The sequence below is a fragment of the Pipistrellus kuhlii genome, unplaced genomic scaffold (assembly GCF_014108245.1).
Source record: "Pipistrellus kuhlii isolate mPipKuh1 unplaced genomic scaffold, mPipKuh1.p scaffold_m20_p_2, whole genome shotgun sequence".
NCBI lineage: Eukaryota > Metazoa > Chordata > Mammalia > Chiroptera > Vespertilionidae > Pipistrellus > Pipistrellus kuhlii.
The window spans coordinates 124,180,553-124,201,205 of NW_023425515.1; the positions used below are offsets into that span (position 1 = coordinate 124,180,553).

At 38.1% G+C, this 20,653-nt stretch overlaps 1 protein-coding gene across 6 annotated transcripts in view; it reads left to right on the forward strand.

Moving 5' to 3' along the window:
• Positions 1 to 20,653, forward strand: part of CDKAL1 (CDK5 regulatory subunit associated protein 1 like 1) — a 625,188-nt gene that overhangs the window by 178,555 nt on the left and 425,980 nt on the right. For all 6 annotated transcript variants that reach the window (XM_036448124.1, XM_045584325.1, XM_036448129.1 and 3 more), the window contains one exon: positions 14,185 to 14,281. In XM_036448124.1, coding sequence (XP_036304017.1) covers positions 14,185 to 14,281 — 97 coding nt within the window. The remainder of the gene's footprint in view (positions 1 to 14,184; positions 14,282 to 20,653) is intronic.

Below are 20,653 nucleotides of genomic sequence, written 5' to 3' on the forward strand. Positions count from 1 at the left end.
AAACATCGATCAGTTGCCTCTTGCACATCTCCTATTGGGGATGTGCCCGCAACCAAGGTACATGCCCTTGACTGGAATCAGACCTGGGACCTTTCAGTCCACAGGCTGATGCTCTATCCATTTAGCCAAACCGGTTTCAGCTATTCTGACTTTTTAAAACCACAAACTTTCTCTCTCTTCACAGTTTTACAAATGGATATATGAAAGAATGAACTAGAATTAAAATATTGAAAATGAACTTTAATATTATATTTACATTTGCTAATTTTGAAATCCACTAAAGATAATTTCTTCTTGTATTGGCTGAGTGTTTAAAATTAATTATAGATTGCTGCTCTTAGGGGCAGTTTTCAAAGAAGTTTTACAGTTTTTTCTAATTAAAATGAAGTTATTATTTGGAAAAGAAAATAATTTCTAATTATGTCATTTGCTACTTTAGATTTCTTCTTAACCTTGGGTGGATTTTGGTGGCAAGTGCTACTTTTGGGGACAAATAATTGCTTTCACAATCATAGATTTTAAGTGTTAGAATAAGCCTCAGCATTCATCTTGTTTAACCACTTTCATGTATACGTTAGGAAGGCACAGAGAGGAAGGATTACCTAACTGCCAATCCATGACAAAGCCAGGTCCTGACTAGGTCTCTGGGCAGTCAGCACAGGGTTTTCCTTCCTAGACCAGCCTGCCTTGTGATACACGTGTGTTCTCAGAAAGAACTGGGGAAGTTGTCCCTGCACACACAGAGGGGGAGCAGGCAGAGGCGTGTTCCAGGCATTCTTCATGCTTTTCATTTTCCATTCCACCTTTTTAATAGTATAGGTGTTAAGTTTAATTAATTGCCATAAAATATAGCAAACAGATGAGCTCTTTTGTGGTGCTCTTTTTGAAATTTATTCAATAATAATTCTGAATTATTCTTTTCAGTGTCGTTCTAGTTTCTTCAGACAAAGGGCGGCCAGAGGACAGAATAAAGTTTTGATTCTACAAGCATTCATTGGGGCTCTTCCAGCTAACTGTGACATCCTATTTATATACCATGGGCTAAAACCACTTTCATGTGGGTTCTGAGATATATAGGGAGGTGTCAAAAGACTTTAAAGAGATGGCTCCCACAATTTTACTTCTCTTCTCCTTTTTGTTTACTGGGAAATCTCTGGTTATTTAGTTGTAGGGTATTTTTTATGAAGACATTTATTTGTAACTCCTTTTTTTTTTTTTTGTAAAATACAACAGAAAATTAAAAATCACAGAAAAATATATGTGAGTGAGCTATTTTAAGTCAAACACCCTTGTTAATGCCACCTAGTTCAAGAAATAAAACATTGCTTAGCCACTTTGGAGATTCCTTTATGGTCCCCATCACTACCACAGCTCTCCCTTCACTTCCACCACTGCCTGGAGTTTTATTAGAATCACTTATTTATGTTCCCTTAGGTTTGTTCTTAGATAAATAAAGCTAAATCTTGCCCATTTAAAAAAATCCGATGTGTTTTTTTATATCTCTCTTACCCTGTAGCTCTTTCCCCTCCATCTCTTTCTTTTCCTTGGTGATTTACATGTTTGAGAACCAGGGCCTTTTAACTTGTGGGCTTTCCATAGTCTAGAATTTGCTGCAGTTCAATGTTTTCTCTGCAGATTGACAGCTGGCTAAAAAGCCTTGTCAGAACTTTGTGTTGTGTTGTATTATATTGCACCCTTTATCAAAAGGCTCATAATGAGTGGCTGTTTCTTGTTTTATGATGCTACCAGCCATTGATACCTAATGCCCAGATTCATAATTCTGTAGAGTTTGGACAATGGTGATATTCTGTTTTATCATCTTATTGTCATAAATTAGCTGTAATAATTTTATAAGGAGATGTTTCCCTTCATCTGCTATTTACTCATTGGTAGAGTTCATAGAGAAAGGCAGAATATATTTTAAATTCTTTTATTTACCCATTTCCTAAAATAAGCAGTTATTTTCCTGTCATTCTCAGAAGGTTACTGAAAACCTCTTTTTTAAAAACACACACCGTTTGGCTTAGTTGGTTGCAGCATTGTCCCATGCACCAAAAGGTTGTGGGTTCAATTTTCAGTCAGGGTACATGCCTAGGCTACAGGTTCATTCCTGGTCTGGATGTGTACTGGAGTCAACCAATTGATGTTTCTCTCTTACATAGTAGATTTTTCTCTCCCCATCTCTCCTCCTTCCTCTCTCTCTGAAATCAATAAAATGTATCCTTGTGTGAGGATTAAACATATTTTAGAAAATAACTATTATTAGAAACTTATTAATTTAAACATACTTGGACTTCAGTCGATTATAAGTTCTTATCCAAGTTCACATCACCTGTGTCTGGTTATTGTGAACTCCTTCAGGCTGGCTTCTGAGTTCTTTATGACATGGCTCTGGTACTCTTTGATAGCTTTGTTACTCTCAGGTGGCATACGGTGTTCTAAGTTCATCCTCTGCAATTCTTGTCCCAGACTTGATATCAGCCATTTTTTAAGAAGTTTTGTTTCAGAGGGAAGGTGGAGGTGGATGATTGGGTGGGAAGAGATCAACCAAAGAACTTTTATGCATATATCACCGAGGGACACAGTCATGTGTGGTGAAGGCTTGGGAGTGAGTGTGTGTGTGTGTGTGTGGGGGGGGGGGGGGGTCGGGGACGGTGGGGGTTTGGCTATAAGGGATCAATGGGGGGAAAGGAGGAATATGTAACACTTTCAACAGTAAAGATTTTTATTTTATTTATTTATTTTAAAAAAATATATATTTTATTGATTTTACATAGAGAGGAATTGAGAATTAGAAACATCGATGAGAGAGAAACATTGGTCAGCTGCCTCTTGCACACCCCCTACTGGGAATGTGCCCGCAAGAAGGTACATGCCTTTGATCGGAATCAAACCCAGAACCTTTCAGTCCGCAGGCTGACGCTCTATCCACTGAGCCAAACCGGTTTCGGCCAACAGTAAAGATTTTTAAAAAAGGGAAATGGCATTTCATTTTCACATATGGGTACTTCTTCACCAAGAATCCTAGTTCTCAATAACCTAGGGGAAGATAGAATTAGAATAACCCCATAGTCCTTATTAGCTTTATTCCACTTTGCATATATAGTAGTTTTGTAATAATAATAAGACATGTACATACATCATCAATCATGATTACCAAAAAGGGAAACATTTTTTAACAAATGCTATTCCCGTTCTCCTCCCAAATATTTTTAATGGGAGTTCTGTATTTACATTGTCAACTCAAAGTGCCAGTACATACTCAGTTTCTCCTTCATAACGACATTGTTTCACAAATAACTACATATTTACTGCTTTACATATATTATGTAAATATCCTCTATTTACTTTTGATGTTTGAAGCCTTTCTTACTAGGTTCCTTAGGCAGGGGCTTCTGGGAACAATAGCCCCATAGTTGTGTCATGTTCACAGTTAGTGCCCTTTATGCTTGAAAGTCAGTTTTTATGGATATAAAATCCTTGGGTCACATTTTCTTTAAAACTCGTGACAGGATAGTTTTCTCCCCTTATAAGTCATGTGTTCATTTTGTCTAGCTGACCAAAGGAATTTTTTCTTTTTCATTAGAGTTTAGCAATTTTACTAGAATGTGTCTTGGTGTTGGTTGTTCTGGGGCAATAATCATACACAGTATAATATTTTACTATATAGTCAGATATTTAAAAAGATTTGTCAGTTTGCTTGAATTATAATTTTTAGTGGTTTGTCCTGTTCCATTGCTTTAGAACAGTGGTTTTCAACAGGTGTATCATAAGAATTTTTAAAACAGGCAGTACCTGAATATTTAAAATATGGTCAGGGATACTGACCTCTTTTGCCTTACATTTTCAAATTAAAAAAATGACTTTAGCCAACACCGTGATAACCATCTGGTATGAATGAATCAAAATTATACCTGCTTTCCCCCCCCAGATCAACAGAAATATATTTTTTGGTGTGCTGCAGAATTTTAGTAATTTTATGTGTTCCATGAGATGAAAAAGGTTTAAAATAACTGTTTTAGGGTACCTTCTTCTTCTCTCTCCCCACCCCCCCCCCCTTTTACTCCTCCTCCTTCTTCTCTTTTTCTCCTCTTATAAGTATACATGAAGTCTTTGCCTATCTTCAATATTTGTCACTTTCTCTTGCTTCCTGTTGTCTTGGTAAATTAACTTGTCTGAAGTAGCTTTTTATTAAATTCCATTAGGATTTTATATATGTACAATCACTTTATTTGTGAATAAATCCTTTTAATTTCTTTTTGTTCCAACTATATGCCTTTTCTTTGCTTATTGCAGTAGCTGAGATCTCTAGGATGGTTTTGAATAAAAGTGATGAGGGTGGACTCTCCCCTTGTTTCTCATTTTAGGGAGAAAAACATGATATTAGCGGTAGGTCTATTACACATATGTTTATTGGCTTGAAGAAGTTCTCTAATTTTAGTTTGCTGAGAGTTTTTTCATGAATTGATGTTGAATTTTGTCAAATGCCTGTTCGTTTCTATTGAGATGATCATTTTGTTTTTCTTTGTCAGTTTATGTCTAAATGTGGTTCTATTTTAGGAGCTTTGACTAGATGTTTGCTTATGGAGTGATAAAAAGGACCACAAGATTACAATTGGCTGAGAAATCGATTTCTCTTGGAAGTAGGGGAGTCGCTGGTCTTTTATGTTTGAGGATTTTGGGATCTTGTGGTGCTTTGTCATTTGATGGCACTGCTCTGCTTGACTATTTGCTTATAGGGCCATTTATAAGACCTACTTTTATATTTGAACTGTACTATGGCTTTAACTTATAGATAACCCAGGAAGCCAACTGCTCTGAGGGCAAGGAGACTCAAATCATTGTCCATCTTTGATTATGTAGGTCAGCTTTTTATAGCTCCTTTCATCTATGATTGATTGGGATTTCTATAGAAAAGTCCCTTTTCTTTTTTACACAAATTGCTCCATGATTTGGGTTGCTCATGGTCCTTCTAGTTTTCCATCAATCCTATGGATTTACTTTCATTTACATGTATATTTGTGTTCTCTATAGATTTTAGGGAAAAAACAAAAATATGTCTTTCTGTTCGCTTAATCTTCTCACCCCTCTACTTTCATCAAACTACATAATTTGGCTTTATGTTTTAGAAGGACTCAGAAGATAGTAAGTTCACACATCTTATTTTTAAACTAGAGGCCCGATGCATGACATTCATGCAAGAGTAGGCCTTCCTTCCCCATTGCTGGGACCGGCTTCCCTCTGGCACCCAGGACCCAGGCTTTCCTCAGGCCACTGCAGGCACTCAGGACCCGGGCTTTTCTCCAGCTGCTGGCAGACACCTGGGACCTGGGTTTGGCTCTGCCCCCAGGTTTGTCCGGAAGGACATCCAGAATGATGTGTGGAATGCTGTCTGGTCTAATTAGCCTATTACCCTTTTATTATTATAGGTTTTAAATAAAGCACTGATAACAATAGCTACCATGGCTCCACTGATAACTTGTTCCTCCATAGCAATTTTTTTTTTTTGCAGCAATTTTGAATTTAATTCTCATATTTCTTTCAGCTCCCATTTCTTTGTTTCTAGCTTTAAATTAAGAATTTTTGTGTTATTTCTGTGAACATACAGTTGCTATTTTTTAATATATAAAAATATAGAGAAAGCCCAGCCAGTGTGGCTCAGAAGTCACGGTTTGATTCCTGGTCAGTTCATATGCCATGGATTGTGGGCTCTATTCCCAGTGTGGGGTGTGCAAGAGACAACTAATCAGTGATTCTCTCTCATCATTGATGCCTCAGTCTCTTTTACCCCCGCTCCCTTTCACTCTGAAATCAATAAAAATATATTTAAAAATATATAGATAGGCAGTACTTTGTTAATTAGTTCTGAGATTAAAATGGTAACATCAACCTAATAGAGTTGGTTTTCTCTCACTGTGTGTTTGTGTTTGTGCACTTGTGAGATTAATAACATACATCATTATTTAAAGGACTAATTAATAGATTAATTTTGGTAAAATTCAGACAAAAATCTTTAAAAGGAAATGAAGTTTTTAAATTAACTGCAGATATGGGGTAGCCTTAATAATTAAAAAACCATTCCAACAATAATATGCTTTGTTTGTACAGATAAAGTGAAATGGATAGTTATATGGGATTATGTAGTTAAAGCCAACCAAGTTTTATCCTTTAGCCTAACTATATATAATTTTTGACCCCAGGTATTTCATTTTGCTTCATAGTGACTGTTCAATAACTATTAGTTTATTATATAAAAATTTCTTAATTGTCCTATGTGTATTGTTTTTCATGTATATCTACAGTCTTTTTGTTGTTGCTGTACCTTATGATGACAACAGTGAACATGGATGAAGTAGGTTAAGCAGGTTTTTCTTTTATATGGGAACTCATAGTTCCTTTTCATATGACTCTACTTAGCTTTAATTTCTTCTTCATAATACACAATGGTAATAAGGTAGAAAACCTCTTTTTTTGTTGTACATTATGATATATTTTGTTTTGTTTAAGTTTTGTTACTAAATTGTGTCTTTTGCTTGGTTATTTCAGTTGATAATATGAATAGATGCTAATGCGGTTGATGTTAGTGTTAATGTAATGAAGTTTATTGTTTGGCTGTCATTGCAAACAATAGAAACAGTCTTTCCCCCAAATGGTTTCTTTTGGCATTAGGGCATTTTCATAGAAGACTAGAGGGCAATGTGTTTCACTGAAATTGTTTTTTTTTTTTTTGGAACTAGGAGTGAACAGTAGTTCTAAGATTTGTCTGTGATCAGCTGTTTATTGCTGCTGTAAAAAAAATTTGTCCCTGCCGAAACTGGTTTGGCTCAGTGTAGAGCTTCGGTCTGCAAACTGAAAGGTCCCGGGTTGGATTCCAGTCAAGAGCATGTACGTTGGTTGCGGGCACATCCCTAGTGGGGGGTGTGTAGGAGGCGGCTGGTTGATGTTTCTCTCTCATCGACGTTTCTGGCTCTCTATCCCTCTCCCTTCCTCTCTGTAAAAAATCAATAAAAAATATATTAAAAAAATTTTTTTTCCCCTTGGGAAACTTAATGTTGCACTTATGATAAATACCTTTTTTGATCTGAGGTCAGATTAATCATAACCAACAACTCTATTACTTTTCTGAAGATATGGACATAGACTTTGTTTTTAAGAAGAAGTGCTAGAGGGGTGAAAGAGAGAGTTGAGAGGAAAATTATGTTTTTTAAACACTAAGAAAATAATTCTTAAGACTATGATAGTAATTATTTAAAAAATATATTTTTATTGATTTCAGAGAGGAAGGGAGAGGGAGAGTGAGAGATAGAAACATCAATGATAAGAAGAATCATTGATTGGCTGCCTCCTGCTTGATTCCGAGTTGAGTCTGCAACCTGGGCATGTGCCCTTGACTGGAACTCTTCAATCGGTAGGCTGACACTCTATCCACTGAGACAAACTGGCCAGGGCCTTGAAAACTGTCTAAATGATTTGTGAGAGTGAAAATCTTGTGATGACTTACCATAAAACTTAAATATAGATAAATGGTGTTGACACCAATCAAATATAGCTCCTCTGATTGGTTATCTAGAATTCTGTTGATAGACAAGACAGATTCCAATTTAATGGTGGCCTTATTACATTTTAAGAGACATAAGCATGGCTTTTAATCACAGCTTTAGTTATTGATGTTATGTTCTGTTATAGGCTTTTTTTTCATTAATTAAATTTATATATATTAATGTGCCCTGAGGTATGTGGACCCTGAGAAGAAAGATTAATTTGTTGAGAACTCTGAGAAGATATTTATCTGCTGAGGTGGATTCCCCATGGTCAATGGGCCCACATTTTATAAATAATAAAAGCCTAAAAGCAATTTGTTGACAGGGGCTTCTCAAGTACTTTTGTTTATTGGTAAGAACCTTAGACTGAGCTGTCTGCTTCCCATGCTATACTCTGCTCCCTTAAAATAGCTGATTCAGCTCTTTTAAGCCAGCTGAATCAACTATTTTAAGGGAGTTCCTACTTTCATTTTTTTCAGCCAATGGACTAAGACCTGCTCCATTGAATCAGAAGTACTCTATAACTACCAATCAAGATCCATAATGCTGGCCAATCAGGAATGTGTGATTTGGGTCAGTCAGAAGTCATGATTTTGAATGCCTCATTTACATAAAACAGACAATATTGGGCCGAAGCCGGTTTGGCTCAGTGGTAGAGTGTCGGCCTGCAGACTGAAAGGTCCCAGGTTCGATTCTGGTCAAGGGCATGTATCTTGGTTGCAGGCACATCCTCGGTAGGGGTTGTGCAAGAGGCAACTGGTTGATGTTTCTCTCTCATCGACGTTTCTATCTCTCTATCTCTCTCCCTTTCTCTCTGTTAAAAATCAATAAAAAATATATTAAAAAAAACAAAACAAAAACAAACAAACAAAAAACCCCCCAGACAATATTGGGAACTTAAGTGGGAACTTTCGCTATTAAAAGTGACCTCCCCTTTGTTGAGCACAATTTAGTTTGCTATCTGAATCTGTGTCTCCTGGGCTGCACTCTTTTGCTGAAATAAATGACTTCTTATTCTTTGTTATAATCTGAAATTAATTTTTATTTATAAAGTGAATCACATCTAGGCATTATCCTCAAGAAGCTTATCTTCTTGTAGGGAAGAGATGTCTATTGAAAGAACTGTAGTATTAACAGCCAATGGCATAAGAACAGTACAGGTAATTTGGGACAGTGATTCAACAAGAGTATGTTAAACATGACTGTTTTTTACTGCCCTAAAATACAGATATTCTCTGCCTCTTGCTCCTCTTATGAAACCTCTTGATCACATAGGAGTTACTGCTTGCTGGAGCCCCGTTATGGCAGCTTTGAAGGAAATGAATCTGTTCTTGTTGCCTCTCTGTCCTCTAGCTGACAATTGCACAATCGTGTAAATTAGCCAAGGACTCTTACCTTTCCCAGTTCTGAGTATCTTTTGCTTGGTTACTTCTTACTGTATTTTTTTTTTTTTTAATAATTAGGTGCTTTTCTGTTACCTCCTCCGAGAGAACAGTTTTTATATTAATTAATGTCTCTTTGGGAAAGTAATTTTGAAAAAGATGTAAAACACTAAAAAATTTTGTTTAGAAACCTGTTATAAGCTAAGTGTTTATTTAAAAAAACAACAACAACCCTCTTTTCAGACTATTTAGCTAATTCTGAATTCTAAATTAGTCTAGGTCTCCCACCAGAAATAAGGTTGGGATCTAACAGTACGCCATCTCAAATTTTAGTCAGGATGAAGCCCAAATATGCATTTTCATTCAGAATATTTTTCTCTTTAATTTTTTTTTTTAGTTTGAAACCACACAGTAAATTTTCCTCATTTCTTCCTCAAATCATAACATAGATTCAAGTTATAATTTAATTTTAGTGTTTCTTGATGCATGTGATAATTAAAGTATAATAAGATGTGCAAATTGGATGGTGAATTGAATAAATATAACAGCTGATCATGTTGTCTCTTCTTAATGTCACTTTATTAAGGTCTGATATACTGACATACTCTTGAATTTCCTTTCCCCCCCTTCATTTCTTTTTCCTTCTACTCTTGTTCCTTCCCCTGTTGAGTAATGAAGAGTATCAGGATAGTGATCTTAGAGGAGGTGAACTAATTACAGATTTTTTGTTTTTCATTTTACAGGGATATTCTTTGTAAAGCGATGTATATCTCATAACTTTAGGTTAATTTTTATGTTAATCCTCTTAAGGAAAGGGTGTTTTACTCTAGTTTAACAAGAAGGAAATGATTGATTCAAATGCTATGTGCTGTACGAGTCTTAAATGCAGTTTTAAATGCAGTGAGTTATCAAATGTACACGGTCTGCTTTTCACTAATTTTTACTCATCTTACTTTGCTCTGGATCTGAAAGTGACATAAAAGCGCCAGTGAACCTTATACTTCATGATATAAGGGAGAGGAGAAAAACAACCTCTTAGTATATATCCTCTTAGGTTTAACAATTGGGGCCTAAGAATCAAACTGATAAAACACGGATGATAGGAAAACAGAAGAAAACCCCACACCAGATTGAAGTAAGCATGGAAGTTCACAAAGAAATGTGACTCCAGCAGGCAATTAGAATTTGGAAATCATACACAATTTTAATAAAGGGGATGGAGTAGAGTAGACTTTAGACAAAGGAAAGAGTTTTGGGTTTCTTGGGCAGGGTGAGTTATGGGAAGGTGATTAGGACATACTAAATAAGGGTTGTGTAGTAGGGTTTGCTATACAGGTCAGAGTTGTTTCTGGAGTAGTTGTCTTTCTGGTACTGGAGAGGGAAGTAACTTTCCAAATGGAAATTTGTGTCCTGCTTTTAGCCAGATAGGAGAGGGGAGAGAGTTCTCCCCTCCCCTTATCCCCCTCCCCCCCCAATCCCCCTGAGTTGAGTCTGCTGTTTCTAAAATACTCTCAGCTCAAAATAATCTTTATGTCAAAGTGGCGTATTTTGGGGTGGCATATTCCGGTGCCCTTAAGTGGGAACAGAAGATGCTACTAATCATTCATTGGCGTCTATAGGGGTTTCTTCCTTATTCAAACTCAGAGCACTCATTTTTTTTGTTGCAGTATTTTATTTAAAAACATTAATATTAAGGTATGCTTTAAAATGTATACAATATATTAGTATGAGTTACATATAATTGTATATGTTTTTGTATTTGGGTACATTTCCCTCTTTCTTACTGGTGGGTGCCTTGATAAGGAGTTTGGTATCCACTAATTTGTAAAATTACTTTTACTTATTAAGGAACTAACCATTTACTTAAAGTATATTGCTTCTCTTCAAATTGCATATTTTTTTTTAGCTTTTTTTCAGCTTTATGTGTATACCTTGAAACACAAAGTCCTCTTTATATTTGATAGCCCTCTAAGTATTTATTGTACACATAATAGGCACAAAATATTTTGTAAATGAATTTGTGAAAATCATATATAAGATGAAATTGTTGATTGTCTTCATTTATTCCAGAAATTTTCATAGATTTATTGCATAACGGAAATGGTGGCAGTAGATTAAGTTAAAAAGTTAAATAACATATTGAGAAGTAATAGCTGACACAAAAGAAAGAGAAGAATCAAAATTCTCTGCACTTGGTTCCCTTTAAAGCCGTGAGGCTAGTTAGGCTTACCTGGTGCTTTTCGCTATTTCTTACTTTCTAACGAGCTTGCAGGCATCAGTCCCTCATTTTTGGATTTCTGTAGGAGGTACCTCCTCTCTTTGGTCTCAACCCTTTCCCTCATCACTTATATTTCCTGTAACTTCTTTTAAAAACTTTTTTATACTTCTTATTGAAATTCTCTTTCAAAAGTGAACCTACTTTCCTTGAATCCTTAACCTCTTCACAGAAGTCTACATCCTTGTCATTTATACCTCAGTGAAATTGGGAGAAAAGGTCTGTATGTCCTATTCTTAGTTTTTTTGTTTTTTTTTTAAGTCACAGAATCCTTTCTTTAAACAAAACCATTCATAGACACTTGGTACATAGAGCAGATGAAAGTACAGGGACAGGATGCATAGGAGAAGAGGAGCAGGATGATGATGACTATTCTGGTCTCCCTTACTCATCCTCCCCTGAGACCCTGATCTGGTTTCTTAGGGATCTCATCTGGCATCAGGGTTACACAGCCTGCTATCAGAGAAAGCATAATCAGGTACCCTTGGGTCTCTTTATATCAATAGTAGTGCATGGTGGATCTCCCACAGGACTGCTCTCAGCATCCTTTATTACCTCCAAATCTCCATTCTCCCCCTTTATGTAAAAACCTTAGTTCTAAGGCCTATATCTTCCATTTTTCACTGGATTGGAACTCCTTGAGATCAGTGACTCTATTTTATTGTGTGTGTGTGTGTGTGTGTGTGTGTGTGTGTGTGTCTGGCTTGTGGTGAGAGAGTGAATGACAGAATGAAAAAACAAGATGCTGAATTATTGACTATTTAATAGACAGTGATTTTTATAGGTGTAGTCAAGAACTTGTATTGGCAGTAAGCACAATAAAGGAAACCTATTGAACCTTGGAATCAATTGGGAATTTCTAAGTGGTTCTTATCTGTACTTAGGACTCCTCTTTTCTAGGTGCAATGAAGACTCCATTCTTTCTCCTCATGGAACATCAAATGTGCAATATGTTTTAGTTTTGTTGGTTAAAATAATACTCAATCGTGTGGTTCTGAGATTAGATTATACTCCAGTGCTTTGGATTTAATTGTCTCTAGACATCCCCAGTTACATATCTGAATATATCTGCTTGAATTCCCCCCATCCCCAAATTAATATATCCCATCTAGTCTTAGAATGGCTTTATTTTCAGTGTTTGGCAGCTCCCTGCCTAAGTCATTACTCCTGACAATAGTCATAGCAGGATAGAGTTGCAATGCCATGACAAGTTATGTCCTCCTTACTTGGTTGCTCCAGAGTTTAGGAAGGGCATCATAGTTTTTGAAGTATATCACCATCACAGATCCTTAGTTGTTTTCTCTTGCATTATTTGCCAAGTTGTTTTTATGCATTTCACATGGCTACGTGCCTACACATAAATAAACACTATGAATACGTATCCTCTTACTTGAATATTTGAATGTAAACAGTAATCACATGCAGAGTAGTTAATACTGTGCTTGCTTTGTATGGCAGCAGACTGATTTGACCCTTCGTGCTGTTATGAGGAAGTGTTTATTAAATTACATTTAGAAATTAAAAAGCAGATATATATTTTAAAACACCTTCATGGATACAAGTTTTGGTTGAAGACACATGAGTATTTTATATAAACTAAATATCAATTTGCAGGAAAGAGATAAAGAGTAAGAGAAATGAACATGGAGAATCAACATTTTCTTCCTCCCTGCTACTTGCATAGGATAGAGTACTATGTTTCTTTTTATTTTATTTTATTTTATTTTATTTTATTTTATTTTATTTTATTTTACACTTGTCACTAGTGTCATGTGCTTAAAGTTTGGCTCTACTCTGCCACCAAAACTTAAGAGATTTCTCCATTGTTCACTAAATTAAATACTACCCAGCCTCATTCTTAAGGCACCTTTTGCAATAATACATCCTATTAGTTTCCCTTATACAGAAATTATTTCTATAATGAGATATTTTCTCCTTTCTTTCTTACTCCTTGCCTTTGTCGATGGTATAACAACTGCTGAGATTTTCTGTGTCTACTGCCCCCTTCCCCACCCCCCACCCCCACCTCCCCACTACCCTTCAACTTCTGTTTCCCCTTAAACGTCACCCAATTGTTTTGAGAAGGTTTTTTGTTGTCTTTTTCAAGGTCGACATTCTTTTCTCTCCCTGATATGTTGCTTGTATTAATACATCTTTTGTCACTAAGGGAGTTTTATTTGATGCTGTGTTGCTTATGTCCTTGTATAACTCATCTATTCTAAATTATAAGCTTGTTGAATACAAGGCACATATTCCTTTTTACTCTATTTCCTTAAGTAACATCATGTCTTAGAAGTACATAATAATTAAGTAACTTACTCACTTTATAGGAAGCAGGCTTTTTATTTGTGTTTAATTATTGGTGACCTCATAGGCTTTCTTGGATGTTTGGCAATGATCCTCCGTGTTACAGCTGCAGTTCTTGTGGAAACCAGATGTTACTCCTCGTACAGATTGTTAAAATAGATGGAAAGATTTTTTTTTGTTTGATAAGGTATTTCACATTTATTACAAGAAAACTATTTTTTTGTGCAATGATGTGCTTGGTACTGATAAAAAGGTAAAACCAGGTGGCAGAGACAGGCAATTATTTTCCTGGATATATGTTAAGCAATCTACAGAAGTCAGATCTTTTTGATTTTGTTAACAAGTTTTTTCAGGATTCCAAGTGGAAAAATTGTACTGAAGTGCTCTAAGTTATTGAAATGAAACACTTATAGGTGCTGTTAAAATAGTATTTTATGTTCTTCCTATTCATTCTTTCATTTATTAATTCTCTGGATACTTCTTATACTATCTCTACTGTGATATGATAGACACATATATAAGTCTTACTATGTTTTTTTTTAAACATAGTTGTAAGAAAATCCAGTTTCATGCTAGACTGGCTTGTTATTATTTAGTGAATTTTATATGCATTACCATCAGTTTGCATGGATATATTTATGAGTAAAGGAATTCACACTGTCTTCTCTTCAATCTTTAGAAGAGCTCAAGAGGAGAACAAGAAGATAGTGCTGGCTGGATGTGTTCCTCAAGCCCAGCCGCGCCAGGACTACCTTCAAGGACTGAGTGTCATAGGGGTAAGCTTATACCCGATGGGGGAAAATGAAAGTCTTCTGTTGTTAAAACACGAAATAACTCCATACTCTATTTTCTGTTTCTACTTTACTTACAAGCAGTGGTATACTTATGAGTGTCCTCAATATACTTCTCCGATTGCATGAAATTTTGTCACATCTGTGTAACTTTTTCATCAGAGCACAAAAAACATGTTCTAGATTATCTCATGAAGACACACACACACACACACACACACACACACACACACAATTAACAAAATAAATAAGTCATAGCCTGGAATTTGGGTCCCTTAATAATAACCTGGTCTTTGCCTGCCTATTCAATATTGCCACACTAATATATAAAGAGGCAGTGTCTGTGATGTCCAAAACGACCAAACAGACAACCAAAGGCCAGGCTGTGCGCGCAGCAAGCTTGGGTTGGCAGGGACTGGCAAGTGGGCTAAACTGCTGACCTTATTCCCTCCTAGGTCGTTGGTACTGTGGTCACCAGCACTGACTGTCACTGTCAAGGCAGGTGCAATGTGATTGGCTGGGGGGCCCTGCCATCGCCCCATGATCGCCCTGCAGAAGGAGGCCCAGGCTACCCTGCCGACAGTGGTGGACAGGGCCTCCCTCTGTGGGGCAATCAATTGCAGGGCTCTCAGACTTCTAGAGGGTGTAGGCCGGGCTGGAAAAACCCCTCACCCCTCAAGAGCACGAATTTCATGTACTGGGCTTCTATAATAGTATCATTATAATTTTCTAACCCACTAAACTACTTGTCATCTCCCAGTATAGCTGGGTACACCTCCATGCCTTTTTTGGAATACCCCACTTCCCTACAGTCACACCTTTCCCCTCCTGCCCTGGAAGTCTTGGCTTCAACATTACCATTCTGTCAAAGGCTTCGCTGACAGTTCTGGGCAGTCATTGATAACTTTGTGTTGGGGGTCCCTTTGTTTACTGTGCAGTTACCTGCCATTTGCTCTCTCAGCCTTTTGCAGAGTTGTGATTTTGGGGTTAACCTACATGATTTTTTAAAAAATTTTTTATTAAAGCCTACCTCTCTGTTTAAATTATTAGCTTCATGATGACAGCTGTTCATATTTTTTTAAACTGTCATGTGTTTCTTCAGCTTTCCCATGATGCCTGACATGCGGTGTGCCCTCTGTAAATGTTGGGTGACTGACTCGATGAATGAAGGAATCTTCCCTTGTACTTGTGTTGGTAACATACTTTTCCCCCTGTTGGGCAGTCAGTCTGTCAACCAGGAGATTGCTGCCTACCATTTCTTATTCTTGTGGCTGTCATCATTCACAGGATGTCCATCAGTCCCTGTTTGTTGAGCACGTGGTGGTGGTTCATCCTCCCATTATTCAATGTGCTCAGCAATGATCTTTTACAGTCTTTAGTTTTCAAAAAACATAAAAATATTGTATGTTCATAGAAAAAATTTATATGAATAATTGGCACCTGGATTGAGATTTATTGTTGTTTTTTCCCCCCCCCTGATTTGATGTACCACTGACAGGTTCTTATACTGGATTCTTAGTGTAATAAACTTGTTTTCTGCTGTGAGGTCCTTGCCCCACTAGCAGATTTAATAATCTTTGAGCAAACATTCTCATGTTAAACAAACAGAACCTGAATGTTTGGGAACTTAGTTTGTTTTCATCATTTGTCTGTTTACATTTTGATTTCTCTTGGTTTAAGGATTGAAATGAATATGGACTCCAGAGTTATCTTTTCATGTCAGACTAACTTTCTTCGTAAACATAATCCTGCTGTGTTAGGGAAATAGGAAACTAGTTAGATTTTGTTTTAGAGATGGAATGTGGTAAAAGCTTGGGATTCATCTTAGATTTCATCTCAAGGAATTAAGTTACCAGAATAGTAGAATTTCTTTCGTATGGCAAAAGCCTCCTCTCTATGTACATATGGTAACATTTTCCTGAGCTCCATTGTGTGCAGTAAAGAGCTTAGTGTCTGTTAAGAGGCAGGGGAGATTCTCAAGATAGCGCTGTTAATGTGGAAGACAATTTTCAGGGCTAATGTAAACCCATGGCTGTAACAGCTAAACTTTGTTTTTCTATTTAATCTAGCACCCTCTTTGTTCTGTCACCTGGTCTTATTGTATTACCTTTAAACTTCTTTAGATTTATTTTATTTGGCTCCTTTATAATTGGAAAAATAACTTAAGAACACATGTTTTAAGAAAATGAATAGAAAGAAAGTCCATAACTCCATCATCCTAAAACAATAATTATAACCTTGCTTATACTCTTCAGACTTCTAATATTTGCATATTTTAGTTAATTACAATCATCAAACTATTTTTCTTATTTTCCACAAGCTTTTATTGCATGAGGTTTTTAACTATTTTAAAGTTTTCATTATTATTCTATTGAAGGATATACTATAATATTCTTAATTATTCTTAATTGTTGGATATCAGTATTTTCTGGTTTTTAGGAAATATACATCATACATTAATACTCACAAAGTGGCTTGTATTTTAATTTAAAATCAGTGTATTGTGTAAAGTCTACAAAAGCTGAATCACACTATCAATAGAAATGGTTTACAGTTTAATTTTATTTTTAGTATTTATTATTATTTAACTATAAGATTATTCTTTGTCTGCATCATTTTATATAGCATGTTTTCTGAAATAGCAATATGACTTCTATCATAACTGACTCTGTATAAAAACTATGTCCACAGAACCAAAAATTTAAGGGGAAAAAATCTGGAATAGGAAACCAAAATAATCTAAAGTTGGTATGTGGAGAGACTGTTTCTGAATAAAATGGTAGAATTGTTACAAAACCAGAAATCTTCTGAAATAAAATGAGCTACATTGAAATAAAAAAAAAATGAGCTATATTGGTTTATACAAAGGAAAAACAATTCTGAAGTGTGAAAAAATATGAAGATGTTTAAATTCAGTGATTTCGGAAACTATTTCTAGGAGGGTGTTTGGAATTGTATTGCACATTTGATTTACAGACTGGATGAAAACTGTTATTCCCTCACAGAATTTCCCTCACAGAATTTCTCTGATAGAGGGTGTTAATAGAGGAGGAAGGAAGAACAGCTGTAACTGCATTCTGTGCCTTCACCTCCTGCTGGGATTTGTCTCTGTCACCCCACAATTCAGGGAGGATGTGTCAGTTCTGCTGACCAAGTGATTGAAATAAAAAGCTGCCTTTAGGTGGACATCCGTGGGTGAGCAAGCTACTTATTGCATACCTGAGTTAAAAAGACATACTATCTCATGTTTGCAAATGCTCATAGCATTTGAGAAGAGATTTGATAAGTAAGAAGGATACCATTGTAACATGTTAATTTCCATCAATATCAACCTTTAGAAATGAGGTTTTTAATGTGTTTTCATAATCAGAGATAGCAGTGTGGTGAGGGCACATAATAATTGGTGATTTGACCGCTGGGCCTTTTTCATTGTCTGTCTTGCTGCCACTTGAAACTACCTGGTTGTGATTAATATTATTTGTGTGGTGGTGCCTGGAAAGGAAATGGAAGTAAAACCTGTCAACTTCTAGGTCCAGACCTGGCTTTGGTGGCAGTAAAGCCAGGTCTGGACCTAGTTTTTCTCCTGTCCCAGTTTTTCTCTTTTCTTTCTCCTCTCCCAATGTGAAAAAAATTAGACAGCTCTGTGCTGTTCTCTGAGGAGGAAGAAAAGAGAAAAACTGAAACAATTTTCCTAGAATGATTAAATAAAGTTTTTATTTTCTATCTAAAATGTATTTATTTGTAGGTAACCAATCAAAATCTTTTAAATTTTTTCACTATTGGAGCATTTTGACTTATAGTGAGATATTTTATTTCTCTTTTGGCATATAGTTATGGTTAGCCATCCACCTTGGAATGAGTTTTCATGCAGTGCCATCTTCTTCCTATTATTTTCTACTAGGGGCCCAGTGCATGAATTTGTAAACCTTGAAAGGAACTGTGGGCCGTGAGGCTGCAGTGGTCACAGGGGCGGGTCTTGATTCTACCTCGTGACCCTGCCTGGTCCCTTTCACCATGGCCCCTCGTTCCCTGTCTCTGGCAGCCCTGTCCCCATTGCCACTGTACCTACGTGCTGACAGTGCCAGCCCCGCTTGTACCCACTGATGGCTCAGAGTGATTGGGGTCAGCTCCAGCAGCAGGTGTGAGCAGGGCTGGTGGTGCCATCAGTGTGTATAAGCAGTGGTTGCTGCCTGAATCGCCCCTCAGGAGCATGGGGAGATGGAGAAGCCCTGAAGGAGATTGGGAACAGTGCTGGGTGCTGGCAGCAGGTGCGAGTGCTGGGCAGGACTGTGGCATGCAGTAGCAAAGAATTTTCATTAACCACCAGAGGCTCACCCTGATGACAGCGGCTGGCGCCCCATCTTTGTTTAGTGTCCCCACTCACCTGTCCCACCATCCCGCCACAGCCAATTTTACGCACTCTGCTGGCTGCTGCTGACACACACCATGTTCTGGGCGTGCCCCCTGGTGGTCAGCACATATCATAGCGACTGGTTGTTTGGTTGTTCTGCTGTTTGGTCTATTTGCATATCAGGGATTTATATTATATTTAAATTGGCTACTGGTGTCTAACTGTAGGTAGTAATGTCATGATCTTGTGACTGTACATATTGACTATTCCTCTCCTTTTCTTCAGCTCATTTGTTGGCAGGAAAGTTTCTTTTATTTTTTATTTTTTTTAAATTTTTTAAAATTTCTTTTTTGATTATGGTATCACATAATTGTCCTCATCCCCCCATTTCTATCCCAAACCCCTTCCCACGTATGCACACCCCCTGTTGTCCATGACCACTGGTTAGGCTTATATGCATGCACACAAGTCCTTTGGTTGATCTCTCCCCTTTGTCCCCACCCGCCCTTACCTTCCCTCGCAAGTTTCTTTTATAACAACCAGAAAGCAATTGTTCTCTGATAAAGTCTGGTAGAAAACAAAAATAGTAGGTTTCAGGACTCAGAAAGTTTGGCTTCAGATCCTGGGGCTGCTGTATCTTCTTATTCCCATTCAGAAGTATGTACTGAGTGCCTACTATGTGCAAGGAATTGTTCTGGGTGGTAAGAATGCAGCAGTCTGTACAGTCAGAGATCCCTGTCTTCATAGAGCTTACATTTCAGTTTTGGGTGAGACATCTGGTTTGAGCCTAGATTATTTCCAGCCTCCTAGAGACTATTGTGGGGTGGGCCCTAGACCACAGGGAGATTGATTAGTTGGGAAATTCTTTGTAAGGCTCTGATGGAAATATACCTTGTGATCATTGGTTAGGAGTTGTGTTCAGGATATACGGGTGAAATAGTATTTATTCTCTTGAGTCTTAAGCTATTTCTCAATTATTGCAATAGCTTTTATTAATAGGCATGACATTTATTAAGAAGGTGGGGTTTTTACTGTTACAGGAAAGCATGTTTACAAAACCTGTACATCCTATCCTATATAATAATGAGGGAATATGCAAATTCACCATCACTCCACCACAAAGATGGTGGTGCTCACAGTGAGGATAGGGGTTTCCATAACATAAGATGGCTGCACGCAGAGCGGAGGTGGGGTTTCTGTAACACAGGATGGCTGTACCCACAGCGGAGGCTGAGTTCCTGAAATGAGCCTTAACAAGCAATTACCAGGGACCTGAGGTTGTGGCCCCCCCCTCTTAGTGGGGCTTGACAGGGGACCTCAGGCTGCGCCCCTCACCCACAGGGCTTGAACGGGGGACCTGAGGCCTTGCCCCCTGCCCTGGTACCAGGCCAGGGGACCTGAGGTCGCACCCCTGCCTGGCAGGGCTTGATGGGGAACTTCAAGGTGGTCCCCCACCCCAGTGCTGGGTCAGGGAACCCCAGGCTGCTCTCCCTGCCTGTGGTGCCAGGCCAGGGGACCTCATGCTGCACGCCCCCACCCTGGTGCTAGACCAGGGGACTCAGGTCACGCCCCCTCCTTGGTGCTGGGTCAGGGGACCTCAACCTCAGGCCTCATCACTTGCCCCAGAACTGGGCCAGGGGGCCTGAGGCCGCACCTCCCCCTCCCCCCGATGGGGCTTTACGGGGGATCTCAGGCCATGCCCCCCACCTGGCAGGACTTGACAGGAGATCTCAAGGTGTGCCCCCCACCCCAGTGCTGAGCTGGAGGACTTCAGGCTGCTCCCCTCGCCCCAGGCTGGGGGACTTCAGGCTATGCCCCCTGCCCAGCGGGGATTGACTGGGGACCCGAGGCTGCACCTCCCTCCCAGCAGAGCTTCATGGGGTCCTCAGGCCAGGCCCTGACCTGGTGGGACTTGACAGGTGATCTCAAGGCATACCCCTGATTTGGCCAGGGCTGGGGGACCTCAAGCCACGCCCTCTGCCCCAGCACTGGGCCATGGGACCTGA